The sequence below is a fragment of the Arvicola amphibius genome, chromosome 13 (assembly GCF_903992535.2).
Source record: "Arvicola amphibius chromosome 13, mArvAmp1.2, whole genome shotgun sequence".
In the NCBI taxonomy this organism is placed as follows: Eukaryota; Metazoa; Chordata; class Mammalia; order Rodentia; family Cricetidae; genus Arvicola; species Arvicola amphibius.
Window position 1 is genome coordinate 67,287,663 of NC_052059.1, and position 27,278 is coordinate 67,314,940.

Consider the following 27,278-nt stretch of genomic DNA (forward strand, 5'->3'; position numbering starts at 1 on the left):
GAAATTAAAAAACAAAGAATCAGGTAATAGTTTTAATTAACTTAAGAATGTTAAAAATTGTCAGTTTAACATACTGCAGTAGATACCTGTGCAACTTAAGCATTTTGTAGATACCCTAGATTTTTTTTTGCAGATATCAAAAATCAAACTGAGTATGATATTGAAGGACGGTAATCCAAGCTCTCGAAAGGCAGCAGAGGTGCTGTGAGTTTGAGGTGAGCCAGGCTACAAACTAGAACCTTGTCTCAGAAAAACTCAAAAATCAACAACAACAACAACAACAACAACAACACACACACACACACACACACACACAGACACACACACTCCAGAGCCTGGGAATGGAGCTAGCTTAGTGGTACAGTACTTCCTTTAATTCTACAGTCCCCAGCACTGTGGAAAGATAAAATGAAATGGAAGTATTATCACAGTGTCCTCATATATCATTCCCCTTCAGAATTTCTTTCTTATTAGAAGGAAATAAAGTTCTAGCAACATCAAGTCATGTAGTGATTTAACTCTCCATCTGCTGTCTTTAACTTCATTTAACAAATTTCATCTAACAGAACTTTGTGGGTCTCCTCCTCTGTGCCAGGTACGTACGCTTTAGGCAGTAGAGCGGAGCACTGGAGAAGACTGGCTTGTCTCCTGGCACACATATCCAGCCCCTGCTCATGATGTTGTCCGGGATCGGTGTATTTAGGGCTGGGGTCGCATTGGTTTTGATGTGTAGTTTTTCCAAGTCAGCCGAAGACTCCCTTCCAGAACTGAGTCCTGAGCAGTATTTCAGCACACTGCAGCCAGGAAAAGCCTCCTTAGCTTATTTTTGTCAAGTTGGTACGTATCTTTAAAAATTCGTTCAGGGCTCGTGATACTCATTTCACTCTCATCAGCGCAGCCAGTGGGGACTTCTGTCAGGTGTAATAGCTTGTGCTGTAAAGCTGCCCTGTCATCTGTCTGCTTGGAAGAACCCAGGCACCGGAGCCGTTTCTTTCCTTATCGGCTATGATGCAGTAGTCATTGCCTTCTATGTGCAGGATGAGGTTGAGATGCTTCCATGTGCTGACTTCACGGCAAACACAGTCCAGCCATCTGGATTTCATGCAGTCATTTCTGGAAGAATGCTTTTTATTCTTTTCTTTACATGTAGCTCTTTTTGCAGTTTTATAAAACTTGGATATGTAGTTTTAGTAATGCTTTAGCTTAGTATTTTATATTTTGCTTTGGCTGTGTCATTAATTATACTGAATTAATTAGCATGACTATTGTATGTAATTGTGATGGTTTTATTTAGGTCTTTATGCTAGTAACAGTATAGCTGTATTGGAATTACCAAAATGAATTCACGTCTCTATGCATTCTTTAATTATAATTGTGATTTGGGATGTTAAAGTCATTTTGGAGATTTGTACGTGTGTGTAAGAGCTGTGTATATGGTATTATTCTTGGAGAAATAATACCACATTAGATTTAACCTTTCTTTTTCTCCAAGACAAGGTTTCTTTGTGTAGGCCTGGCTGTCCTGGAACTCACAAAGATCCACCTGCCTCTGCCTCCCAAGTGCTGGGATTAAAGGTGTCACCACCCAGCTTGAATTTAATTTTTTTATCATATGCTTTAATAAGAAAATTTTAAGGTAATTTACAAAATTTTATTGTGATAAGAGAAGAATGAAGAAACAGTAGGAAATATGTGACTGGATGTGTTCACTTGTCATTTTGAAGTCTAGTCACATAATATTTTTGTGTGTTCAGATTTTACCTTTAATTTTAACTATTTCTTTTAAAAGAGGAGATTCACAAATATTTATTAAACATTTCTTTTTTAGGTTCGCTAAGTAACTCTGTGTTTCTTGAAGAACTTAAAGAAGCTGTTAGACCTCTCCAGGATCATGGAATTTCTGTCTCAAAGGTAGACAGATATTTATTTATGTCAATAGGATATCAGTGACAGACATTTACAGCAGTATGGCCTATGACTGTATATCTAAAAACACATTAGCTCCTTACCTTTTCCCAAACTGAGAGAAAAAAATGTTTGTTTTTTCTTGCTTCTTACTTAAGTACAGTTTCAGATGATTAAGTAATAGTTAATGGAGAGAAAACAAGGTGGCTAAATCCCCAGCTGTGAGAACTTGACTGTATTTCATAACCTGTCCTGTCAAGGTATTTTCAAGCCCATGGTAAGGTTTTGTAAATTATAACAAGTCAATTTGAAAATGTAATTTTTTCCCAAAAAAAATTGAATTTGCTATGGAGTTTAATGGACAATTTCCACATGTATTGGATTGGGTAACATCTAACTTTCATTACCTGAGACTTACAGGGATGTCTCCCAGTGACTGTCATTTTTTCAGGTTAATGTCTACTAGCTGTTCCTTCTCAGTTCAACTACTGCCTTTCTCCCAGAGGTGACTGTTGTCCCTCTTAGTGTCTACAGTAGACGTCCTACAGGAAGGTAGCACAGTCTGTGTACCTTACAAAATCCAGTCACACCACAGACTCCATCTTTTAGGTGTGTCATTTCTTTCTGTCAGCTAGCTTTGTTTACTTACTGAGTCTGTTCTAGGATGTTACCAACACCGATTTATCGTGAACGCTGGGTGAAAATTTAAACAAAAATTCAGAAGGGGTGGGATAGATATGCTTAGTGGTTAGGAGCACCAGCTGCTCTTGTGTTGGAACTAGTTCAGGTCCTAACACCTTCATGGCATCTCACAACCATCTGTAGCTCCAGTTCCAGGGGATCTGATGCCCTCTTCTGGCTCCACCATCACCATTCTCCTCCAGGCACACATGTGGTACACATACATGTATGCAGACACTCATGGACATAAAATAAAAATAAACTTTAGAAATGAAATAGTAATTGCATGATACTCAAAGGCATGACTGTGTTGTTTATCTAGTTACAGATAGAGAAGAACCTAGAATTATGTAACTGGAGAAGAATATTAGGATCTACGCTTAGGTTGTACTTACTGATATAGCTTTAAACTTTTAACTTTTGTGGTTGAGAACACTGAGATTTTCCTAGAGAAGATGGTAAATCACAGGCCCATCCTGAACATTTAGCTCAGTCCTTGCCACATAAGAAATTGCAAATAATTATGACAGTGAAATGAGTTTATTGTATTGAGTGTTCTTTAGATGACCAAAACCTAGTTCTTTTCTTTGGAAGGGACATATTGTAAATATGAGCATATATCACATTCACAGATCATCTTAGTCCCTAGAAGGATGTAATCATTGTAATAAGGGCTATATAAATCCAGTCCCACTTTTAAAGAAATGAAGGCTTCTTTCTGAATGGGGAAAGTCACAGTGATGTTGGAGAAGAGTAGCATTTGAGAATGTCCTCAAAAATTAAAATTGTCAGGGATAGGTAGATGAAGGAAACACCAAAATATCTTTGTGTGTGTGTTTGTGTGTGTGAGCGCGTGCGTGTGTGCGTGTGCATGTGCTCTGAGTTTAATTCACTTTCTTGAATGATAATGAGTCAGGATTTATTTAGTAGAGCATTTTCCCTCTATTATACTGAAGAAAATGGCTGCCTCTCCTTTGGCCACCATTAGTTGCCAATAGCTCCTCCAGGTTGGGTGGAGCTAAAATATAAGTGGATCAATTATTCTGGTTAAGAGAATTATTCCCAATCTAGACACAATAACCAAGTTCAACTTTATACTAAAGGCTTCACACAATTTTAATGAAAATGAAGGGAAAAAGGTGCATTATACAAATGATAACCAAAACAAAGCTTTGTGACTATATCAAGTTGGTCTTTAAAACAAAGCCCCTTTAGTCATCTTTGAAAGCCTTCTCTTTCTCTCCTAACCAGTCCATGAACCGCTAGGTTCTATGTTCAACACTTTTCAAACTCAGCTGCTGTCGTACTTCATCTGCTCTCACTCTCCTGGTCATCATGTCACTGAGGGACTACAGTGCTGTCCTAGTAACTGGTAGTTTCCTCTCACTCTTAGCCCCCTGTGTGTGGTCAGATGTGTCCGATGGCAGGCTGCCCGTTACAGTCACAGTAGATTACACCCTGGGTGTCACAGAGACCACCTTATCTCTCATTCATTTTCTGTCCCCTACTTTCTTTATGTTCCTGAATCACACAGTTCATTTCTCTGTTTCCTGGGCCTGCCAAAGTATTTCCTCCTCAGTCACACATTTATATGTGTGTCTCCCTTCTGCTCTTAGTGCCAGTGTTACCTCCTCAGGGAAGTGTAGACAGAAGTTTCTGACCTGTCTGGTTCCACAGCTGTTCAGTCCCAAAGAAACACACAGAGGCTTATATTAATTATAAACTGTTTGGCCTATTAGCTCAGACTTACTATTAACCAGCTCTTACAACTTAAACTAACCTATAATTCTTATCTATGTTTAGCCATGTGGCTTGGTACTTTTCTCAGTAAGGCATTCTCATCTTGTTTCCTCTGCATCTGGTTGGTGACTGACTGCCATTCCTCTTCCCAGAATTCTACTCTGGTCGCCCCACCTATACTTCCTGACTGGTGTTTTATTAAAGCAATATGAGTGACAAATCTTTATAGTGTACAAGAGCATTATCCCCCAGCATTTCCCCTTTTTTCTTTTCAAAACAAAAACCCCGAATCTAATCTTTGTTTAGTTTTTTTCCTGACCATTATCCATAACAACTTGTAACCAACATGCTAAACAAAGATGAACGTCCGTCCATAATTCATTTTTTTTGTGGGGGGGGGAATGTGGGCATTGATTTTAGGCTACTTCCTGCTGATTGGGATGCTGGTAATCTTTGAGGTTTTTTGTTTTGAAAAGAAAAAAAGGGATATAGATATGATAGGATAAAAGGGTGGAATATTGAATCTACTTTGAAAAGAAAAAAGAGAGGATATAGCTATGATAAGATAAAAAGGTAGATTATCACATCTACTTTTAAAAAGCAACTATTAGTTTTAAATGTTTTATATTGGATTGGCTTTTTATATACTGTATACAAATTTTGTATATTGATATAAATTTGAGATTAATTTTGTTAAAACAGACTGTACATATGTTTCTAATCTTGTTCAAGGTATTGTACCTTTACAGCTCACTTAACAATTAACAAAAATTTTTAGTTATTGGAAATTATTACTACCAGCTCTTTAGGATAATAAGGAAATGCAGGTTAGTAATTAGTCACCTATTACAACAGAACTTGTAGTCATATTAGGTATGTTTTCAAGGTCAAACATATATTTTAGATGCACAGGTTATCTTCAAACACTTCAGAGATATACAGAATATGGCATTTAAGATGTTTTAATAACATAGGTTCTTCTTTTTATGACATTGAGACATGTCTGCTCCTAGCAACACCAATCTATTTCAGAAAAGATGATGGCCATTGAAGAAACTCTACATGGAGTTTGCTTTCTTTGTGGCAAAAATAAGCCACTGGACAAGAAAGTGCTGACAGTATGCTGTCCTAATTGGACAAGTAGGACACAAAAGAGAGTGACTGCCAAATCTTTGCCCAGATGAGGTGGGACAACTTCAAAAATTCTGCTTCATAGAAAAGTCTATCAGAGATTCTAGGCCCGTAGGCTGAAACGGATGCCCCAACACTGCAGAGGAACTGCAGCCAGCTGTCTCTGTCTTTTCTCAAAATTTTTGGAAGTCACTTGCTCGTACTTCCTGCTTTCTCAGTTAATGTCATTTCCTTCTTGGATCTTCGAGGGAGTTGAAGACTAGATAGTTTTAGTTTTCCTTATTTACCAGACGCAGAAAGCAAATTATGATAGAAAGTAAATTAGGCACAAGACTTTGGACTGACACAATAGGGTGGATAGGGAGTATTTTCTCTGAATTTGTCAAATGCAAATGGACTAGACATTGTTGATGTACTTATCTTGTACATATTGTATAGAGTTATTGTACTTATTGTATCTAGTTTTCATATATTAGTTATGGTCTTCTTTTTTATTTTAGATAAAAAGGGGAAATAGAGTGGGATTTTATTTATGTTTTAATAAATAAAGCTTGCCTGAAGATCAGAGGGTAAAACTAAGTCACTAGAAGCCAGGTAGTGGTGTCATAACTTTTAATCCTGGGATTTGGGAGACAGAGGCAGAAGGATCTCTGTGAGTTCAAAGCCACCCTGGGCTACACAAGATCAATGCAGAAAGAGATCCAGGTGATGGTGGCTCACCCCTGTAATCCCAGTACTAGGGAGTCACATGCCTTTAATTCCAGTGCTAGAGGGGACTGTAAGATGGGAGGAGACAGAGGTTCAGAGCTCAGTCTGCAGTCACCCAGTCTTGGTAGAAGTAAGGCTTCTCTACTGGCTTGGCTGTTTTGCTTTTCTGATCTTTGTCTTGAACCCCAGTATCTGTCTCTAGGTTTTATTATATATACTACAGGGAAGCTTTCCTTGATTATCTTAAATGGTCTGGTATATTCTGCCCCTTTACTGTTTTTGTGTATGGTACTTAACTTTATACATTGATTATTTAGTGTTTATTACTTTAAAATGTAAGTTCAAAACAAAGTTTTTTTATTTGGGACTTTGCTGTATCCCCAGTGGCTAACATAATGGTAGATCCTCACATGCTAGTGAATGAGTACATGACCTCTTGTACATCAAGCATTCCTATTCTTTGGACTTCAAAGTTAAGATGTCCACTAAAGTTCTTTTGGTTATAGCTGACTTAATTCTCGTTTTCTGTTCCTTATGTCTTTCCCGTCAGTTCCCCTTTTATAATTTTTTTGACAAACATTTTTTTCTGTTTCCTTAAATTCTGCACAAACAAATTAAACTAGCAAGAACAAAAACCCCATTCCATCAAAGCAAAAAAAAAAATCCTTAACCAAATTCAAATAAAATAACTGCCTCTCCAGCCTTTGTTTAAGCTAGTTACATCGGTGGCCGTTTATCTCTCTAGCTGGAAATGTGTGCCCTCTCCTCATGGCTTGTTTCTGTGTGGTGATGCGTGCACACAGTCACTGTTCATAGTTTTCCTTTCTCTTCAGTCTTCATGACTTTCCTCCCTGTCCTAATCCTTGGCTTGTACCTATGTTCCTGCCTCCTTATTTTGTGCCCTCTCACCTTCCGTCTTATGCTCATGACTGGTCTGACATTTCCTCACATAAATCTCGGTTGTGTGCTGTCTGTCTTGGTGAGGCTCCTCTAACACTGGACACTTGGTTTATCTTTCTGCTGTACAATTTTAGTGAATGGTATAAAGATGACCGTGCTTGCGATTGCCACTGTTTCTCTAGACTTCTTATTGAGAGAGAAGCTTTCAGTCTCCTTTTGAGAACTGCCAATGAATTCTCTCACACAGTGACATCTCCTAATGCCATGTTTACCCTGTGGCCATCCTGACCCACTGTGGAGGCTAAAAAAATATCTAATACGAGACTTTATTTTTTCTTAAGAGTGTGGTTCTATTAATAAAAGTAAAGGGGTTGATGGACTTGGATTAGGAAACCATCAGAATTTACTGGACACACCTGTGCGTAGGTGCAGAGTTGCTGTCATAGGCCCAGCTTAAGTTCTCTAGCTAAGTCTCACTCTGCCTCCGAACTCCACCCTCAGCCTCTGCTTTTTGGTTTTCTTGTATGGTTGGTTGTGTTGTCGTAAGCATTTTCTTCCTGTTTTTCCTTCTTACCTCCTGATTGCTTTGCAAAATTGAGTTAAATGTAAACTTGTAGAAAATTAAATATCACTTTGAGTTCCTTTCTGTGGTTTCCTCGAGCGCTTGAGTGAGCAGTGAAAGCATTGAGTCTGGAAAAGTGAGGGGCAGATGTTAGCTGGAGACAGGTGGTGATGTTTCATTCTCCTTATTTTCTTTACTGTGAAGCCTGACCCTTTGATGCATACCTTAAACCGTGAATATAATCTCTTGCAGGTTAACTGTGTCCAAGAAGAAACATCAAGGTATTGTGGGCAAGAAGAGGGTTTGATGAAAGCGTATTTATTCAGGTAAATTCTCTTTGGAGTGTGGCCTTCTAATGCAAAGTAGTAGTTTTAGACTAGTTAAGAGCACACAGCACATCGCTAGGCTAGAATAACGTGGTATTCAGTGACGGCTTAGGAAGTTTGGTAGAAAGTCCAAGGAGTAGAGTTACCACTAGCCTTTCTGAGCTTTAATTTCTTTCTCTACAAAAGCTGCAGAACCTTATGTGAATTTCTACTCAGAATATCGGGCAAGAAGCACAGAGCAGGCTGAGTGTTCTGTGTGGCTCTGCCAGCTCCATATTGTGAACCCTTTCCTCCTGAGGGATCCGTCTACTATTGTCTAGGTGTTGGTTCTTCTACTGTTGAGTCTGTCGTCTTCTCTTGGAGATGTGAGACAAACTTTTCTCTCTCTCACCTGCTTCCTTCCTTCCCAAGCCAGTCTGGAAACCTGCATGTGATGGAGATGTTAATCGAAGTCTCCTTTGGATTTGGATTTGTTCCTTTACCAGTTTTTTTTTCCAAGTGTAGGTCCTAAACTTTGCAAGATGAACATGCTTATTTGGGTGTATCCTCAGTAGATACTTGAGAATATTATGTACCATTAATCAGATAGGTGTTTGGGGTATACAGACAAGACACAGGCTCTGATATCAAAGAACTTAATGTTAGCTAGGCAAGCAAATTGGAGTGTAAGGAGGTGCTTCAGTAACGTGTTCTTCAAACTTTCCCTAGGGGCAGCATACTGCTCAGAGAATTCCCCACCGACACCTTATTTGACGTGGACGCCATTGTTGCACATGTTCTCTTGTAAGTACGGGGTGGGGGCGCTCATCTGCTTGCTTATTGGTCATTTCACTTTAGGGAACCACAGTTCTTGGAGACATTTTAGAGTTTAACATCTTTATAGGCATAAGTTTCATACAGATTGCTGGTTTATTATCTCAAGGATCTAAAATTTCTTCAGTGACAGAAAACAGGAATACATGCTTTTTTTTTTTTGAAGGGTTTTCTTAACTGGACCTGATGGTCATACAGTCGCTTTTGGTTTGCTAGTGCAATGAGTATTTACTAGATGCCTTAGTCTGTCTGGGCTGCTGTAACAAAATCCATGGACCAAGTGGCACAGAAAACAGAATTTTATTTTTCACAGTTTTGGAGGCTGCAAGTCCAGTGTCAGATTACTGGCTGATTTGGTGTCAGATGAGGGTCTGTGTTCTCCCCGTGTCCTCTCAGAGCAGAGGAACCTGGATATCTGAAGTTTCTTTTACGAGGCTTCTAATCTCATCTATAATGGATCTGCTTTCATGATCTAATTTTTCCTCAGAGTTCCACCTCTGAATCCCCCCATATTGGGGGTAGGTGTCAGTATATGCATCTCAGGACACACCCCCCACACCCACGCACACACCCACACCCACACACACCTACACACACACCTAGGTGTCAGTGTATGCATCTCAGGACACACACACACACACACACCTACACACATACCTGGGTGTCAGTGTATGCATCTCAGGACACACACACAGACACACATACCTACACACATACCTGGGTGTCAGTATATACATCTCAGGACACACACACACATACACACACACACACACACACCTACACACATACCTGGGTGTCAGTGTATGCATCTCAGGACACACACACACGGGTGTCAGTGTATGTATCTCAGGACACACGCACAGACACACACATCTGGGTGTCAGTGTATGCATCTTAGGACATGTACCACACACACACACCTGGGTGTCAGTGTATGTATCTCAGGACACACACCCACACACTTGGGTGTCAGTATATGCATCTCAGGACACACACACACACCTACACACATACCTGGGTGTCAGTGTATGCATCTCAGGACACATGCACAAACACATACCTACACACATACCTGGGTGTCAGTGTATGCATCTCAGGACACATGCACAAACACACACACCTACACACATACCTGGGTGTCAGTGTATGCATCTCAGAGATCACAAACACACGGGTGTTAGTGTATGCGTCTCAGGACACACACACACACACCTATATACATACCTGGGTGTCAGTGTATGCATCTCAGGGGACACAAACACACAGGTGTTAGTGTATGCGTCTTAGGACACACACACACAGGTGTCAGCGTATGCATCTCGGGACACACACACTCAGGTGTCAGTGTATGCGTCTCAGGGGACACACAAACACACACACACTCAGGTGTCAGCGTATGCATCTTGGGACACACAAACACACACACACACTCAGGTGTCAGTGTATGCATCTCAGGACAAACAGGTGTCAGTGTATGCGTCTCGGGACACACACACACAGGTGTCAGTGTATGCATCTCGGGACACACAAACACATACACACTCAGGTGTTAGTGTATGCATCTCAGGGGACACACACACACAGGTGGTTGGTGGCTGCAGATAGATGGTCAGCTTTGTTGCTTCCCTTAGGGTTTAAAAAGTACCTTGTTTCTCAATTAATAAATGGACCCTCCTGAAACTGAAAATCTTCTGTAAAGCAAAGGACACGGTCAACAAGACAAAATGGCAGCCTACAGAATGGGGAAAGATCTTTACCAACCCCACATCAGACAGAGGTCTAATCTCCAAAATGTACAAAGAACTCAAGAAATTGGTCATCAAAAGAACAAATAATCCAATAGAAAATGGGGTAAAGACCTAAACAGAGAACTCTCAACAGAAGACTCTCAAATGACTGAAATACACTTAAGGAAATGCTCAATATCCTTAGCCATCAGAGAAATGCAAATCAAAACAACCCTGAGATTCCATCTTACATCTGTAAGAATGACCAAGACCAAAAAACACTGATGACAACTTATGCTAGAGAGGATGTGGGGTAAAGGGAACACTCCTGCATTGCTGGTGGGAGTTCAAACTGGTACAGCCACTTTGGATATCAGTATGGCAATTTCTCCGAAAATTAGGAAACAACCTACCTCAAGACCCAGCAATACCACTTTTGGGTATATACCCAAAGTAATGCTCAATCATACCAAAAGGACATGTCCTCAACTATGTTCATAGCAGCATTATTTGTCATAGCCAAACCTGGAAACAATCTAAATTTCCCTCAACCAAAGAATGGATAAGGAAAATATGGTACATTTATTTACACAATGGAATTTTACACAGAAAAAAAATGGCATCTTGAAATTTGCAGGCAAATGGATGGTGCTAGAAAACATCATATGGAGTGAGGTAACCCAGTCCCAGAAAGACAAATATAATATGTACTCACTCATAAGTGGCTTTTAGACATAAAGGCAAAAAAAAAAAAACAGCCTATAAGTCACAATCCCAGAGAACCTAGACAACAAAGAGGACCCTAAGAGAGATATACATGGATCTAATCTACATAGGAGGTAGCAAAAGACAAGGTCTCCTGAATAAATTGGGACCATGGGGATCATGGGAGGGGGTAGAAGAGGAGGAGGAAGAAGGGAAAGAAGTGGAGAAAAATGTATAGCTCAATAAAAACAATAAAAAAGTTTTTCAAGAACCAGGGCACCATAATAGTCTGTACAAAGCAAAGCCAAACTCCAACAAATAACTCAATGTCCAGTCATCTGGAATTTACTCATGATTTTCTGGGTTCCTCCAGAGGGCTTGGGTCATTTCTCTAGCTCTGTCTTCTGTACACACAGCCTGTCTTTAAGGCTCTGGCTGGCTTCCCTCCACAGCTGCTGCTGTTCTTGGTGGTTAGCCCGAGCACTGGCATCTGCAAAATTCTGGGGTCTCTTGCTGCAACTGGACTCTCGTCTTCCTATGTCCCATTCCTACAAGGCCCCCTATGTACTTTGTTTTTTTTGTAGACTTTCCAGTTCTAGACATTGAATAAAAAGATGGTCTTAATCTGTATTGTCCTGAGCTACATCCTGAATGATGGCCTCATGAAGAAGGAATTTCCAAGGGGTCATGTGTAGTTCAACAAAAGGCCAAAATAGAAGACACGCTACTCTTCTCAGGAAAACAGTTTTGCTGTGATCCATGCCCAATAACTATCTGATAACAATCTTTTAAAATTTTTTTAAAAAAGGAAACAAACTATCTTTTTTCATTTTACCAATCCAAGTTCCCACTCCCTCCTCTCCTCCCATCCACTTACCCTCTCTCACCCCAACCCCATCCACTCCTCAGAGAAGTTAAGGCACATTGCTTTGGGGAAGATCCAAGGCCCTCCCTACTATGTCTAGGCTGAGCAAGGTATACGTCCAAGGAAAATAGGTTCTCAAAAAGCCAGTACAAGCGGTAGGGATAAATCCTGGTGCCACTGCTAGTGACCCTTCAGTCTGTCCCAGCCATGCAACTGTCAACCACATTGAGAGGGACTAGTTTGAGCCTATGCTTGTTCCTTCCCAGTCCGGTTGGTGTTGGTGAGTTCCCATTAGCTCAGGTAGACTGTTTCCATGGTTGTACCCATCATGGTCTTGACCTCTTTGCTCATATTCTCACTCTTCCCACTCTTCAGCTGGACTTTGGGAGCTCAGTACAGTGCTCCGATGTGAGTCTCTGCCTCTGTTTACATCAATTGCTGGATGAAGGTTCTATGGTGATATTTAAGATATTCATTAGTCTGACTATAAGGCGAGGCAAAGTTCAGGCCCCCTCTCCTCTGTTCCTTAGGGTCTTAGCTGGGGTCATCCTTGTAGATTTCTGGGAATTACTCTAGAATCCGGTTTCTTGCTAACCTCATAATGGCTCCCCAATCAAGATATCTCTTTCCTTGCTCTCTTCTCTGCCCTTCCTCCATCTCTACTATCCCATTCTCTCAAATTCTCCTCGTCCCCCCTTCTCTTACTCTCTTTCCCTTCCACCCTCCCTTCTCCCTGCAATCTCATGCTCCCAATTTTGTCAGGCGATCTTGTCTATTTCAACTTTTCAGGTGAATCTATATATGTTTTTCTTAGGGTTCACCTTGTTATTTAGCTTCTCTAGGATCATGAACTATAGGCTCAATATACTTTGTTTATAACTAGTATCCACTTATGAGTGAGTACATACCATATTCATCTTTTTGGGTCTGGGTTACCTCACTCAGGGTAGTGTTTTCTAGTTCCATCCATTTGCATGCAAAATTCAAGATGTCATTTTTTATTTATTTATTTTTATCACTGAGTAGTACTCTAATGTATAAATATGCCACATTTTCTTTATCCATTCTTCGGTTGAGGGGTATCTAGGTTGTTTCCAGATTCTGGCTATTACAAATAATGCTGCTATGAACATAGTTGAACAATTGTCTTTGTAGTATGATTGAGCATCTTTTGTATATGCCCAAGAGTGGTATTGCTGTATCCTGAGGTAGGTTGATTCCCAATTTTCTTAGAAACCACCATACTGATTTCCAGAGTGGTTGCACAAGTTGGCATTCCCACCTGCAATGGAGGGGTGTTCATCTTACTCCATATCCTCTCCAGCATAAGCTATCATTGGTGTTTTTGATCTTATCCATTCTGACTGGTGTAAGATGAAATCTCAGAGTTGTTTTGATTTGCATTTCCCTGATGGCTAAGGATGTTGAACATTTCCTTAAATGTCTTTCGGCCATTTGAGATTCTTCTGTTGAGAATTCTCTGTTTAGTTCTGTACCCCATTTTTAAATTGGGTTATTTAGAATTTTGATGTCTAATTTCTTGAGTTCTTTATATATTTTGAGATTAGTCCTTTTTCTGGTGTGGGGTTGGTGAAGATCTTTCCCCATTCAGTAGGCTGCCTTTTTGTCTTATTGACTGTGTCCTTTGCTTTATAGAAGCTTCTCAGTTTCAGGAGATCCCATTTATTTATTTTTGCTCTCAGGGTCTGTGCTACTGTGGTTATATTTAGGAAGTGGTCTCCTTTGCCCATGCATTGAAGACTGTTTCCCACTTTCTCTTCTGTCAGGTTCAGTGTGATTGGATTTATACGAAGGTCTTTAATCCATTTGGACTTAAGTTTTGTGCATGGCAATAGATAGGGATCTATTTTCATTCTTCTACATGTTGACATCCAGTTAAGCCAGCAACATTTGTTAAAGATACTTTCCTTTTTCCATTGTATAAATTTAGCTTCTTGGTCAAAAATCAGATGTTCATAGGTTTGTGGATTAATATCTGGGTCTTTGATTCGATTCCATTGGTCAACCTCTCTGTTTTTGTTTTTGTTTTTTTTGCCAGTACCAAGCTGTTTTCATTACTGTAGCTCTTTAGTAGAGCTTGATTTCAGAGATGGTGATGCCTTCATAAGTTCCTTTATTGTACAGTATTATTTTGGCTATCCTGGGTTTTTTGTTTTTCCATATGAAGTTCTTTCAAGGTCTGTTGACAGAGGTTTCTATCCTGCCCAGTCCTGCAGCCGTTCAGTCCCAAAGAAACTCACAGAGGTCTACATTAATTATAAACTGGTTGGCCTGTTAGCTTAGGCTTCTTATTAACTCTTATAACTTACATTAGCCCATAATTTTGTCTGTGTTAGTCACATGGCTTGGTCCCTTTTATCAATGAGGCTTTCTCATTTTGCTTCCTCTGAGTCTAAGTGACGGCTGCAAACTCAGCCTTTCCTCTTCCCAGAATTCTCCTGTTCTTGTGGTCCCACCTCTACTGTCTGCCTGGTCATCCCACCTATACTTACAAGTAACAGGATACAAGACCATCGTTCCATAGCACAAGGTCTGTGAAGAATTGTGTTGGAATTTTGGTGGGGATTTTATTGAATCTATAGCTTGCTTTTGGTAGAATTGCCATTTTTTACTATGTTGATTCTACCTATGCAAGAGCATGGGAGAGCTTTCTTTTTTCTGGTATCTTCTTCAATTTCTTACTTCAAAGACTTAAAGTTCTTGTCGAATCGGTCTTTCACTTCTTTGTTTAGTGTTACCCCAAGATATTTTATGTATTTGTGGCTATTATGAAAGGTGATGTTTCTCTGATTTCTTTCTCAGCTTCTTTATCATTTGTATATAGGAAGGCTGCTGATTTTTTTGAGTTTATATTGTATTCTGACACATTACTGAAGGTATTTATCAGCTGTAAGAGTTCCCTGGTAGAGTTTTTTGGGGTCACTTTTATATACTATTATATCATCTGCAAATAACAAAAGTTTGACTTCTTCCTTTCCAATTTGAATCCCCTTAATTTCCTTTGTTGTCTTATTGCTATAGCCAGAACTTCAAGAAGTATGTTGAAGATATGGAGAGAGTGGACAGCCTTGTCTTGTTCCTGATTTTAGTGGAATCACTTTGAGTTTCTCTCCATTTAATTTGATGTTGTCTGTTGGCTTGCTGTGTATTTCTTTTATTATATTTAGCTATGTTCCTTGTATCCCAGATCTATCCAAGACCTTTTTCATAGAGGAGTGCTGGATTTTGTCAAATGCTCTTTTAGCATCTAATGAGGTGAATATATGTTTTTTCTTTCAGTTTGTTTATATGATGGATTACATTGTTAGATTTTCATATGTTGAACTAGCCCTGTATCTCTAGGATGAAGCTGACTTGATCATGGTGGATGATTTTTTTTTGATGTGTTCTTGGATTTGGTTTGCCAGTATTTTGTTGAGTATTTTTTCATCCATGTTCATGAGTGAGATTGGTCTGTAATTCTCTTTCTTGGTTGAGTTTTTTGTGTGGTTTTGGTATCAGGGTAACTGCAACCTCATAAAAAGAATTTAGCAACGTTCCTTCTGTTTCTATTATGTGGAACACTTTGAGGAGTATAGGTATTAGCTCTTCTTGGATGTTCTGGTAGAATCTGAGATTTTTTTTTTTTGGTTGGGAAGTTTTTGATGACAGCTTCTATATCCTTGAAGATTATAGGTCTTTAAATCGTTCACTTGGTATTGATTTAATTTTGATATATGGTATATGTATAGAAAATTGTCCATTTTATGTTTTCCAATTTTGTGGAGTACAGGTTTTTGTAGTATGACCTAATTATTCTCTGAATTTCCTCAGTGTCTGTTGTTATGTCCCCCTTTTCATTTCTGATTTTTGTTAGTTTGGATATTCTCTCTCTGCCTTTTGATTAGTTTGTCTATCTTGTTGATTTTCTCAGAGAACCAGCTCTTTGTCTCATTGGTTCTTTGTATTGTTTCTATTTTGTTGATTTCATCCCTCACTTTGATTATTTCCTGTCTTCTACTCCTGGGTGAGTCTGCTTATTTTTGTTCTAAAGCTTTCAGGTGTGCTGTTAAATCACTGATGTGAGCTTTCTCCATTTTCTTTTTGTTGGCATTTAGTGCTATAAACTTTCCTCTTAGCACTGCTTTCCTAGTGTCCCACAGGTTTGGGTACATTGTGCCTTAATTTTCATTGAATTCTAGGAAGTCTTTAATTTCTTTATTTCTTCCTTGACCCAGGGATGGTTCAATAGTTCATTGTTCAATTTCCATGAGTTTGTAGGCTTTCTGCAATTAGTGTTGTTAAATTCTAACTTTAAACCATGGTGATCGGTTAAGACACAGGGGTTACTCCAATTTTTTTTTTTTTTTTTTTTTTTTTGGTTTTTTCGAGACAGGGTTTCTCTGCAGCTTTTTTTTTTTAGAGCCTGTCCTGGAACTAGCTCTTGTAGACCAGGCTGGCCTCGAACTCACAGAGATCCGCCTGCCTCTGCCTCCCGAGTGCTGGGATTAAAGGAGTGCGCCACCACCGCCCGGCTCCATTTTTTTTTTTATTTCTGTGGGGGGTTTGCTTTGTTCCCGAGTATGTGGTCAATTTTACTGAAGGTTCCATGAGGTGCTGAGAAGAAGGTATATTCTTTTGTTTGGAATGTTCTATAGATGTCTGTTAAGTCCATTTGATTCATGACATCTGTTAGTTCTTCTATTTCTCTTGTTAAATTTCTGTCTGGTTAACCTGTCTATTGGTGAGAGTGGAGTGTTGAAGTCTCCTGCTATTAGTTTATGTGGTGTGATGTGCGATTTAAGTTTTAGTAATGTTTCTTTTACATATGTGTGTGCTCTTGTATTATAGACGTAGATGCTCAGGATTGAGACTTCATTTGATGGATTGTTCCTGTTATGAATATAAAGTGTCCTTCTGCCGGGCGGTGGTGACGCACGCCTTTAATCCCAGCACTCGGGAGGCAGAGGCAGGCGGATCTCTGTGAGTTCGAGACCAGCCTGGTCTACAAGAGCTAGTTCCAGGACAGACTCCAAAGCTACAGAGAAACCCTGTCTCGAAAAACCAAAAAAAAAAAAAAGTGTCCTTCTCCATCTCTTCTTTATTGATTTTAGTTTGAAAACTATTTTGTTAGATATTGGGATAGCTACACCCGCTTGTTTCTTAGGTCCATTTTATTGGAAAACCTTTTCCCAACCCTTTACTTTGAGGTAATGTCTGTCTTTGAGGTTGAGGTGTGTTTTTGTATACAGCAGAAAGCTGGATCCTGTTTTCATATCCATTCTCTTAGCCTGTGTCTTTTTATAGGTGAATCGAGTCCATTGATATTTAGAGATATTAATGACCAGTGGTTGTTAATTTCTGCTATTTTTTGGTAGTAGTATTTATGTGTTTCCCTTCTTTGGGTTTTGCTGGTGGGGGTTATCTGTTGCCTGTGTTTTTGTGGATACAGTTAGTTTCCTTGGGTTGGGGAAGGAAATCTTTTAGTACTTTCTATAGAGTTAGCATTGTGGATCCACATTGTTTACATATGGTTTTGTCATGGACTATCTTGTTTTCTCCATCAATGGTGATTGAAAGCTTTGCTGGGTATAGTAGTCTGGGCTTGCATCCGTGGTCTCTTAGTGTCTGCAGCACATCTGTTAGGACTTCTGGCTTTCATGGTTTCCATGGAGTAGTTGGGTATAATTCTGATAGGTCTACCTTTATATGTTATTTGACCTTTTTCCTTTGCAGCTCTTAATGTTCTTTCTTATTCTGTATGTTTTGGTTTTGCATTTTGATTATTATATGGTGAGGGGCCTTTTTTTTTGATTCAGTCTATTTGGTGTTCTGTAAGCTTCTTGTCTTTAGGTTGGGAAAGTTTTTTTTTTTTTTTTTTTTTTTTTTTTTTTTTTTATTCTTTCCCTAACCCTAACCCTAACCCTAACCCTAACCCTAACCCTAACCCTAACCCTAACCCGGAAAGTTTTCTTCTATGATTTTGTTGAATATATTTTCTGTGCCTTTGAGCTGGAGTTCTCCTTCTTCTACCCCTATTATTCTTAGGTTTGGTCATTTTATGGTGGCCCAGATTTCCTGGATGTTTTGTGTTAAGAATTTGTTGGATTTAATGTTTTCTTTGACCAATGAATCTATTTCTTCTCTAGTATCTTCAACACCTGAGATTCTTCAATCTTTTGTATTCTTTTGGTTATACTTGCCTATGTAGTTCCTGTTCGTTTACCCAGATTTTCCATATCCAGAATTCCCTCAGTTTGTGGTTAATTGCCTCTATTTCAGTCTTCAAGTTTTGAACTGTTTGCTTCACCTGTTTGATTGTTTTTTCTTGGGTTTCTTTCAGGGATTTATTAATTTCTTCCATTTTTTATTTGTCTTTTCCTCCATTTCTTTAAGGGAGTTTTTTATTTCCTCTTTAAAGGTCTCCATCATCTTCATAAAGTTACATTTAAAGTGGTTTTCTTTTGGTTCTTCTGGGGTTAGGATGATCAGGTCTTCCTGTTGTGTGACCACTGTGTTCTGGTGTTACTATGTTGCTTTTTAGGTTGTTGGATGAATTCTTGCATTTGTGCCCACCCATCTCTTCCTTCAAATGAGGCTAGCAGTATCTTTGTGTCTTACATGGCTGTCTGAGTCTTTGGGAATTGTTCTTAGCCTGCTCTATACTGTCATTGTCTGTGCCTCAGGGAACCACTGAGGTCTCTTGGTCTTCTCTCCTGGTTCACTTTCTTGGTCCCTTCAAGTGTTGTAGCAAGCTGTGTTTCAGAGTTCCACCTAGGCTGCAGGAGGATAGGCAAGTTTGGGGATAGAATGGGGCTAGTAGCTTGCAGGATCTGGTGGCTGGCTAGAGAAGCCAAGGCAGTTGGGGGAGGGGGCCGGGATTTTGTCCAACTATGGAGGTCCTAGAGAGTGATGTGTCCTGCTTCATGGCTAGTCCCCCACCCTTAGTCCCCTCAGTATTGTAGCAAATTGTGTTTCCCTGATAACAATCTTAAACCTAGAAATAGGGGTGAAGAAAAAGAGAAAGGTGATTGTTTAAGGTATAGGGACACTAAAATTGCCTTTCCTTAAAGTAAGAATCCAGGTTTGATACCAGATTTGAAAGTAGGTTCACACTGGACACCTCATGGCCCAAAGTGGTGAATCAGCCAGGTCCTAGCTCAGGAGAGACTGTGGGTGCTGAGGAGCAGGTCACCCAAAGTGCTTGGGCTGAGGAGATTGTTGATGTCCTGTTGTGGAGGTGCAGCCCTAGTGCTGACTTAGAGAACACAGATTCCACATATCATTTGCTTACTGTGCTCCTGTTACATGTCAGACGCTTGCTAGACATTGAGGATGATGAGTAGGCTCTGGCTTCTGTTCTCGAGAAACTTGGTATTTTCTCGAGGAGGTAGATGTAGAAGATACGATGTGGTAAGAATAGTACTAGAAGTGTGTATGCCGAAGGGAAGGGGAAGTCACGTCGAGGTAGCAGGCATCCTGAAGAAGTAGCAGATGTGATAAATCTTTAAGAGTAAATGCCTGGTGAAGAGGTAATGGGGAAATGTGTGACAGACATGGAGTTGGAAATAGTGGGGTAGTTTTGTTGGAGTCAGACATGTAAAGAAGGCAGATTGTAGCATAGTTTTGATTGTGCCCTGAGGCGGTTCAGGCAGCATGCTTTGATGTTGCCTGGTATGCTGACAGCTTCAGTCAAGAGTGTGTGTTCGGAACCAAGGCTGCAGTGAAGTGGTGTGCACTCCCAGAAGCACCTGTGTGTGCCCTCTAGTAGTTTTGCTTGTTTTGAAAGACATTTTTCCTTTGGGAGATCAGTTTTAGTTTCATAGCAAAAAGATGAGGAAAGTACAGAGATCTCTCATTTGCCCCCTGCTCTTACCAGAGCAGCGCGTTGTTTGCTAACAGTATGCCAGTCTGTAGTAATGAATTTCTTTCCTTTGGTGGTTTTGGGGATCTGGCCTAGGGCTTTGTGTAGACTAGGCAAATCCCCGAGTCACACCCCAGCCCTGATGACCTATCATGTTCACCTAAAGTCCATAAGTTATATTAGGATTCATTCTCCATGTTGTGTATTCTGTGGGTTTGGACAAATATGTAAAGAACTGAATCAAATCATTATAGTATCACACAGCTTTTTCACTGGCCTAAAACGTTTGTGCCCAGCCCCCAAGAGATCTCTGATCTTTGTGTCTTCATAGTTTTGCTCTCTGACGCTAAATAATTTATTTTATTTTTATTTATATTTAATTTTTATGTATTTAATTTTTATTTTGAAAATTTAGGTTATACCTGTTAATAAAGTAGTATAGTGTATTAGTGCCAGCAATAAACTATAGTTAGATTGAGCGGTGATATTCTTACTGTTGCATGAGTGTTACATAACGATATTAACACACAAATGGTCTCCATAATCCCATTGCCCATAGTTGGACAGTTTCCCCTCCACTGGCCTATATCTTGTTTTTTTTTAAGAATGCTTTTGTTTGCTGTTTGATATATATATATATACACACACATATATATATATAATCATAAGATGTATATGTACATATATGTATAAAATATGTATATATCATTTTATTCTAGAATAGCATCTTATTAGGATCTGATATATATGTAAGAGATATATGTACAGTCATATATATGAAATATATGTATGGTCATATTATTCTTCTAACCTAGCATTTTATTAAGCAGAAAATAGGCAACCTATAATTTACTGACATTTTTAAGTTTACAAAAAATTTTTTAGTTAAAAATAGTTTTTTTCATGCACTTTATTCTGATCACAGTTTCTCCTCCCTCATCTCCTCCCATATTACCCCAATCTTCCCACCCATCCAACTACAGACTTCTTTCTCTCTTTCTTTGGAAAACAAACAAGTAAAGACCAAATAAGAGTAGAACAAAAGAAACACACAAGTAGGAGAAAAAACAAGCAAAGAAAAAGCTTGAGAGACACAAGCACACACAGGAAATCCATAAAAACACAAAATCAGAACCGTAATACACAAACAAAGGATCAGTACGGTAGTTTGAATAAGAAAAGCCCCCATAGGCTTATGTATTGAATACTTAGTTACCAGGGATTAGAAGGTGTGGCCTTGTTGGAGGGAGTATGTTACTTCAAAAGCCCACACCAGGCCAGTCTTTTCCTCTGCCTGTGGATCAGGATGTAGCTCTCAGTTATTACTCGGGCACCTGCCTGCAGGCCACCATGCTCCCCACCGTGATGATAATGGACTAGCCCTCTGAAGCTGTAAGCAAGACCCAATTAAATACTTTCCTCCTAAGAGTTGCCTTGATCATGGTGTCTCTTTACAGCAAAAGAACATTAAGGCAACCAGTAAGGTTAAAAATAAAAGTGCCCAGACAAAGCATTGTGAGACAAAATATCTCCCGGAACACCACTGAGTTCCTTTTGAGTTGGCTGCCATCTGCTGGACATGGGGGTTTGTAACCCAGTGAGAGATTGTTGGAGGAAAGTTAGTTTTTCCATTGTAAGCAGTTGTCAGTTGGAGATAGCGTCTTGGTTAGGCATGGTAGCTTGTGTCCACTTCTCTCAGTTGAGAGACCCCATCTGACTTGAACCTCTGCAGATCCTCTTCATCCTGCCACTGTCTCTGTAAGTTCTTATATGTGTCAGTCCTATTGTGTTCCCTTGGTGTCGTCCATCCCCTCTGGCTTTTTCCAACTTCTCGTCCCCAGAGTTCCCTCAGCCCTGAGGGAAGGGAATTGCTTCAAGACATCCTTTTTATGACTGGGTGTTCCAAGGTCTTATTCTCTGTGCATTGTACAGTTGTGGGTCCCTGTATTTGTCCCCATCTACTGCAGATGGAAGCTTCTCTGATGATAGTTGGACAAGATACTGATGTGTGGGTATAGCAGGATGTAGTTTGGAGTTATTTTATTGCTCTGTTCCTTTAGCAGAATAGTATATGGTTTCCCTCTAGGTTCACACCTATCAGGTACCACCTGATCAGTGTCAGGCATGGGTTTCACCTCTTGGAGTGGACCTTAAATCCAATCAGATAGTGATGGTAACTCTCACCTTTTGAGCCAGTGCTGTTCTAGTGTACATGTAGTACAGGCCACCAATGTAGATAGGAGGTTTATAGCTGGGTTGGTGTTTACCTTTCTCCTCTGGTAGTGTGCAAAGCTAAGTTACACTAATTTCCGCCAACTTGTTAGTTGTTTTTGGTCAAGATGTTCTACTTATATTTATAACTAATTATGGGAAATAATTGTAGATAATACTTAGGTTGTTTTCAAAACATTTGTTCATGAGTCAAAAGCTTGCTTTTGGGAATATTTGTATTTACTTGCTTGAAAAATGTATAAACCATGCTTTTACTTTTTTTCTCAAAGCTTTTGAATTTTCTGTGTAGAATATTTTTGATTGAGAACAGTGATCCACGGTTTTTCTTTAACTCTGCTCCTTTTGTCAGTAGACTATCAAAAGTTTTGATAAACGACTTATTTTTTTCAAAATATTAAAAAATGCAGTTAGGAAAGAATAAAGTTATAAAATCTGAGAATAAGTATAAGTTTAGGGTAAAGTTCATATTAATTATTTATAAATTAGATACTTATGGGGTACTATAGCCAATTATGTGGACTTTTAAAATGATATTTAAAATATCAATAAAAATTACTTAAAAATATACCAAGTTGACACTGGAGTTTTTATTGGATATTTAGAGTAAAAGGTTTCTTGTTTAGGACATGAATTTGTCACACCGTGGTTTATAGGTCAGATCTTCAGACTGTGACCTGAACTCTGTTAGGTGCTCAGTACATAGTAGGTTGGTGGTTGATGAATTTGGAAAGCTCATGCTCTTACTGACTATAGAAGGAGCAGAAATCTTCCTTTATGTGCCCATAATTGTTTCCTAAGGGGTAAACTGGTAGGAGGCTGTGCAGTACTCGAGAATGACTGGGCGCATGTCTAGTTTGTGTTTCACAGGTACTTCCTGCTTTTGACCTGTCACTTTGTGTGATTCTGGTGGTCACAGCCTCGTGGTTTAGGTACTAGTGATTTCTTGGGAGTGTTGTGCTGTGCTATCTCTACACCATCACATGGAAAACAGAAATAGAAAGAATTAGTTTGAGCCAGCCTGGACTACACATGTAGTAAAGGCCAGGCTATCTTGGGCTACCTATTAAATCATATCTCAAAATCAAAACCAAATGAAGCATGAATAAAGAAACTCCACACACATAAAAATAATCATACCTCTTCTACACCTTTCTCTTGTGGGGGGTTTTAGATGCTAAGTTAGCAGACACTGTTGTACTGACTTTTTAAAAACAGAATTCGAATTCTGACAGAAGTTGGTTTCTGAAGAAGGACTCATTGATCTACACTATAACAAGAAGGAAAAGCAGGTTCTTGGTTCCTTTGTTTTACTGACACCTGCTCAGTTGCTGATCGTCTGTCTTATCTACATGGTGGTTCTGATAGAAGCGTCTCGAGAAAAGCGGTGCCAAGGGAAGGGAGGCAGAGAGTCCCAGTCTGAGCAGCCCAGGCTGTCTCACCCTGTTACCAGAGCAGGAAAATCCCAAGAGACTTTTTCCTTAACCCACTTCTGTCAGCAGTTTTTCTTGTTGGAACCAAAGTGAAGGAGTACACAGGCTTTTGGGGTGGATCTTTGAGCTCCCTAGACATGGGTCATATTCTGGAAATCAGCCTATTAAGGAATATAATAAAGCCAGGAAGCCACTGGGAAACATCACAGATCATTAGATTATGAATGTCATTAGTTTTGGTTATTATTATCTCACGTCTAATGACTGCTTAATGAGCTTCGGGACATTAGGCAAACTAACCTCTCTAAACCCCATAGCCTTATCTTTAAAATGGGGTTAATGATAATTCCCATCTCAGATGTTTGCCATGAAAATTAAACCAGACAGAGTGAGTGCATTACATAGGGTTCTTAGTTGAGACCCTGCAATCAGGGTCTGACTGACTGACTGGCACAGAGGGTTTGGAGTAGATACAAAAAGTCTCAGCTTCACTCAAAGAGCTGGAGAAGCAGACTGAAAGGTTGTGCAGCCAAGAGTTGTAGTTGGAATCATGGCACAGCTAATGTGGGAGGACTCTGCTGTACTGGATGCTCTACCTGCATCGACAACGCTGTTACATTGCTGCCTTTGAAGCATCACTGCCACCACCTTGCAAGGTCATTTTGTGCTGTCCCTGCTTCTTTGTATCACTTACCCCTGGACCAGAACCTCCAGCAGCTGATTCCAGGTCATTTAGCCAAGCGTTGTAGCAGGGAGGTTGGAAAAGCAAGTTTGTGATATTATTGGCATTTTGGCAGAAACTTGGGCTGTGTTTACACTGAATATAATTTCCAAGTTAAGGATTCCCATGAGATCCTTTTAAGCACACTGGATGATGCTCAGCTAGTTTTGAAGTATCTCAAGGGTATTTTGGGAGTGTTAGCGTAAAGTTGTCCCATCATTAGCTGTCACCCTCTTTCCACTTTGTAAGAGTGCTCAGTGATGGCTCAGTGTGGCGGTACATGCTTGTAATCTAAGCACTTGAGAATAGGCAGGAAGATTTCCTGCAGGTTTGAGTTCAGCCTGCGCTAACTAGCAGGACCTTCCTTCCTGGTTCCCAAAAGGGTGGGTGATACCATCAGAATGTCCACCCGTTATGGTCACAACATCTGAGTTTGAATCTCAGCTCTAGCAGCAACAGGTAAAATGTTTGAAGCCAGTCCACTTCCTCTTTGAGCAGCGGCATCTCAGTGCTGTTGTCGGGGACAGAAGTGAGACATACAGAACACTAGCACGGTGAGGACTGCTCAGAAAACAGCAAGAGCCTACTTGGGAGTATAGCTCAAGTTTTTATGTTTCATAAATCTTTAATAGCTAAGTATTTAAGCTAATATAATTTGTAGTAGCACTCTCAGAATAACTACCAAGTCAAAATATTCTTGTGAATAAGGCATTATTTGCCTTTTTCAGAAGAATTTTCTCATGAACAGCTTCCTAGAGGCCATATGACATACAGTACCACAACACATTGGATGTAGAAGCAGATTTGGTTCCATATTAAAGAGATTTGCAAAAATGTAAAGCTCTGACACAGTTTTATGAGTTTTTCTTTTGTTCTGAAAAATTTTTAAAATAAAAAGTTATGTTAATATACAGTGGTATTCCTATTTTCTAAAATTAAATATTTTTAAAATTTGCTTTTCCATTTGGCAGCTATTAATAGGATAGCATACATAAACAAACATATATAAACATAAGCTTATAAAAGGGTTTTAATTCCGAAAGGTTGGAGAATTTCTGTTTAAGGGAAAGTGCTCTTCTGTGAGAGAAAGCTGTATTTGAATAACTTATTGTAAGTATTTAAATGGACCTTTTCTTAAGTATGTGGGCCTGGAAAAACTTTCCAAAGTCTTTAATTAGCTTAATAAAAATATGGTATGCGTGTAGAGATTAAATGAAAAGAAAAACTTTGTGGGCACATCTTATATGAAAATAGACAATAAAGGAATCTTTTGGATGAAGATAAAGGATGTGTTAGTAAGCTGGACTTGTTGCCTTCTGCTTAAATCCCAGTATCTGGGAGGCGGAAGCAGGATTGCTGTAGACTCAAATCCCACTTGGGCTTCATAACAAAGTAGGTCTGGACCAGGCTGAACTACAGAGTGAGACCCTGTCTTCATAAAACAAATGAAGAAACACATTCACTTATGGTGATGTAGGAAGGTCACTGTTCTAGACATGACAGTATCTGCTTTGTGTCCTGTCCCTAGAACCTTAATTCAGAAATGTCTATCTGAGTAAACATTACAGTATTGTTTTTTCTCTGTTTCTCTGTGGCCCAGACTGACCTTGCATTCATGATCCTCTTGCCCCAGCTGGGGTTACAGATATGTGTGTCATGCCTGACTTTCTCTAGTGATTTGAATTTCCGTTTCTCAAAATGAAGCGTGTCCTGCTGTTTTCTTTTGTTATTTCAATAAATGTCTGATCACCTACTCTGTACTATACTCTGTTTTATACTTACTACAGGTAAACTGATAACGTATCAAGGTCCTTGCCTATGGAGATAATGTTAGTGGGAGTGAGGAATTAAAATGGAATAAACAAAGTGTAGTTGTAGGTAATTGCAAATTCCAGCATGTGCCATGAAGGGGTAGCAGAGTAAGAAGGAAGAGCTGCAGGCTCACTGAGGCAGCAACCGCAGGAAGTCGTCTCTGAGACGTGTAGTCAGGTGGAGCAAAGCACAGCTCCCAACCACGGCTCTGAGGTGTGCCTGCACAGGGACACAGTAACATCAGAAAGATAGGTAACGGCTGGGTCATGAAAGGCTTAGGGGCTCTGGGAAGAAACCCACGGCTGTGACATACAGATGGCTCATCTGTGTCCAAGCCTGAGAGACCTGTGAGTTTGAAGTCTGCGGAGGTGGCCGTGATGGGGAATGAACATCCTTTCTCACAGGTGCCCTCGTTCATGTTCAAGGAGAGAATGGCCCAGAGACCAGTTTTACTCCACTACTGGTAAGAAGACAGTGTCTCCTTACCCACAGTTCGTTCCAAGGAGTTACACTTAAAAAAGTTAGGTTCTTGCCAAGCGGTGGTGGCACACGCCTTTAATCCCAGTGCTCAGGAGTCAGCAGCAGGCGGATCTCTGTGAGTCTGAGGCCAGCCTGGTCTACAGAGTGAGTTCCAGGACAGGTGCCAAAACTACAAGAAAAATCCTATCTCAAAAAAAGTTAGGTTCTTGAATCAGAGTTTGTACATGTGTAGCTAAGCCCAAGACAATTTTTTTTACTAGTTGTGTCTGTGTTTATTTCAGTGCTCTGCTTTTTAATGAAGTAAAATATGTTACCATCCTGGAAGACCTTCACAGCATAGAAAACTCTCTGAAAGGAAAAGCAAATATGATATTCTCATATGTGGAAGCCATCGGAACTCCAGGTACCGTGCTTTGGAGCCCAGTGGTCCAGGCTGGCCTCCCAGCTCACCAGGTGCTGAGAGTGGGACTGGGACAAAGTTATTTAACCTCTGTTTTCCAGTCTTTGGATGGGGGAGATTGTGAATAGCCGATGAAGCCTGGGGTGAAAGCATGCTGAGTGAGGAGGCCTTCCCCCAGGTGACCCAGCGGTGCCTGCTAAGGCTAGCACCAGTAGCTTCCTCCTCCCAGATGGCTGCAGCCTAAGGCTGCTCCCCTCCTGAGACAGGCTGACAACA

The 27,278-nt window shown here is 39.9% G+C and overlaps 1 protein-coding gene across 5 annotated transcripts in view; it reads left to right on the forward strand.

The window, feature by feature from the left end:
• Positions 1–27,278, forward strand: part of Txndc16 (thioredoxin domain containing 16) — an 87,372-nt gene that overhangs the window by 5,127 nt on the left and 54,967 nt on the right. For all 5 annotated transcript variants that reach the window (XM_038310194.1, XM_038310196.1, XM_038310198.1 and 2 more), the window contains 5 exons: positions 596–837; positions 1,829–1,911; positions 7,880–7,953; positions 8,662–8,736; positions 26,884–27,005. In XM_038310194.1, the coding sequence (XP_038166122.1) occupies positions 675–837; positions 1,829–1,911; positions 7,880–7,953; positions 8,662–8,736; positions 26,884–27,005 (517 nt within the window). In that variant the 5' untranslated portion in view covers positions 596–674. The remainder of the gene's footprint in view (positions 1–595; positions 838–1,828; positions 1,912–7,879; positions 7,954–8,661; positions 8,737–26,883; positions 27,006–27,278) is intronic.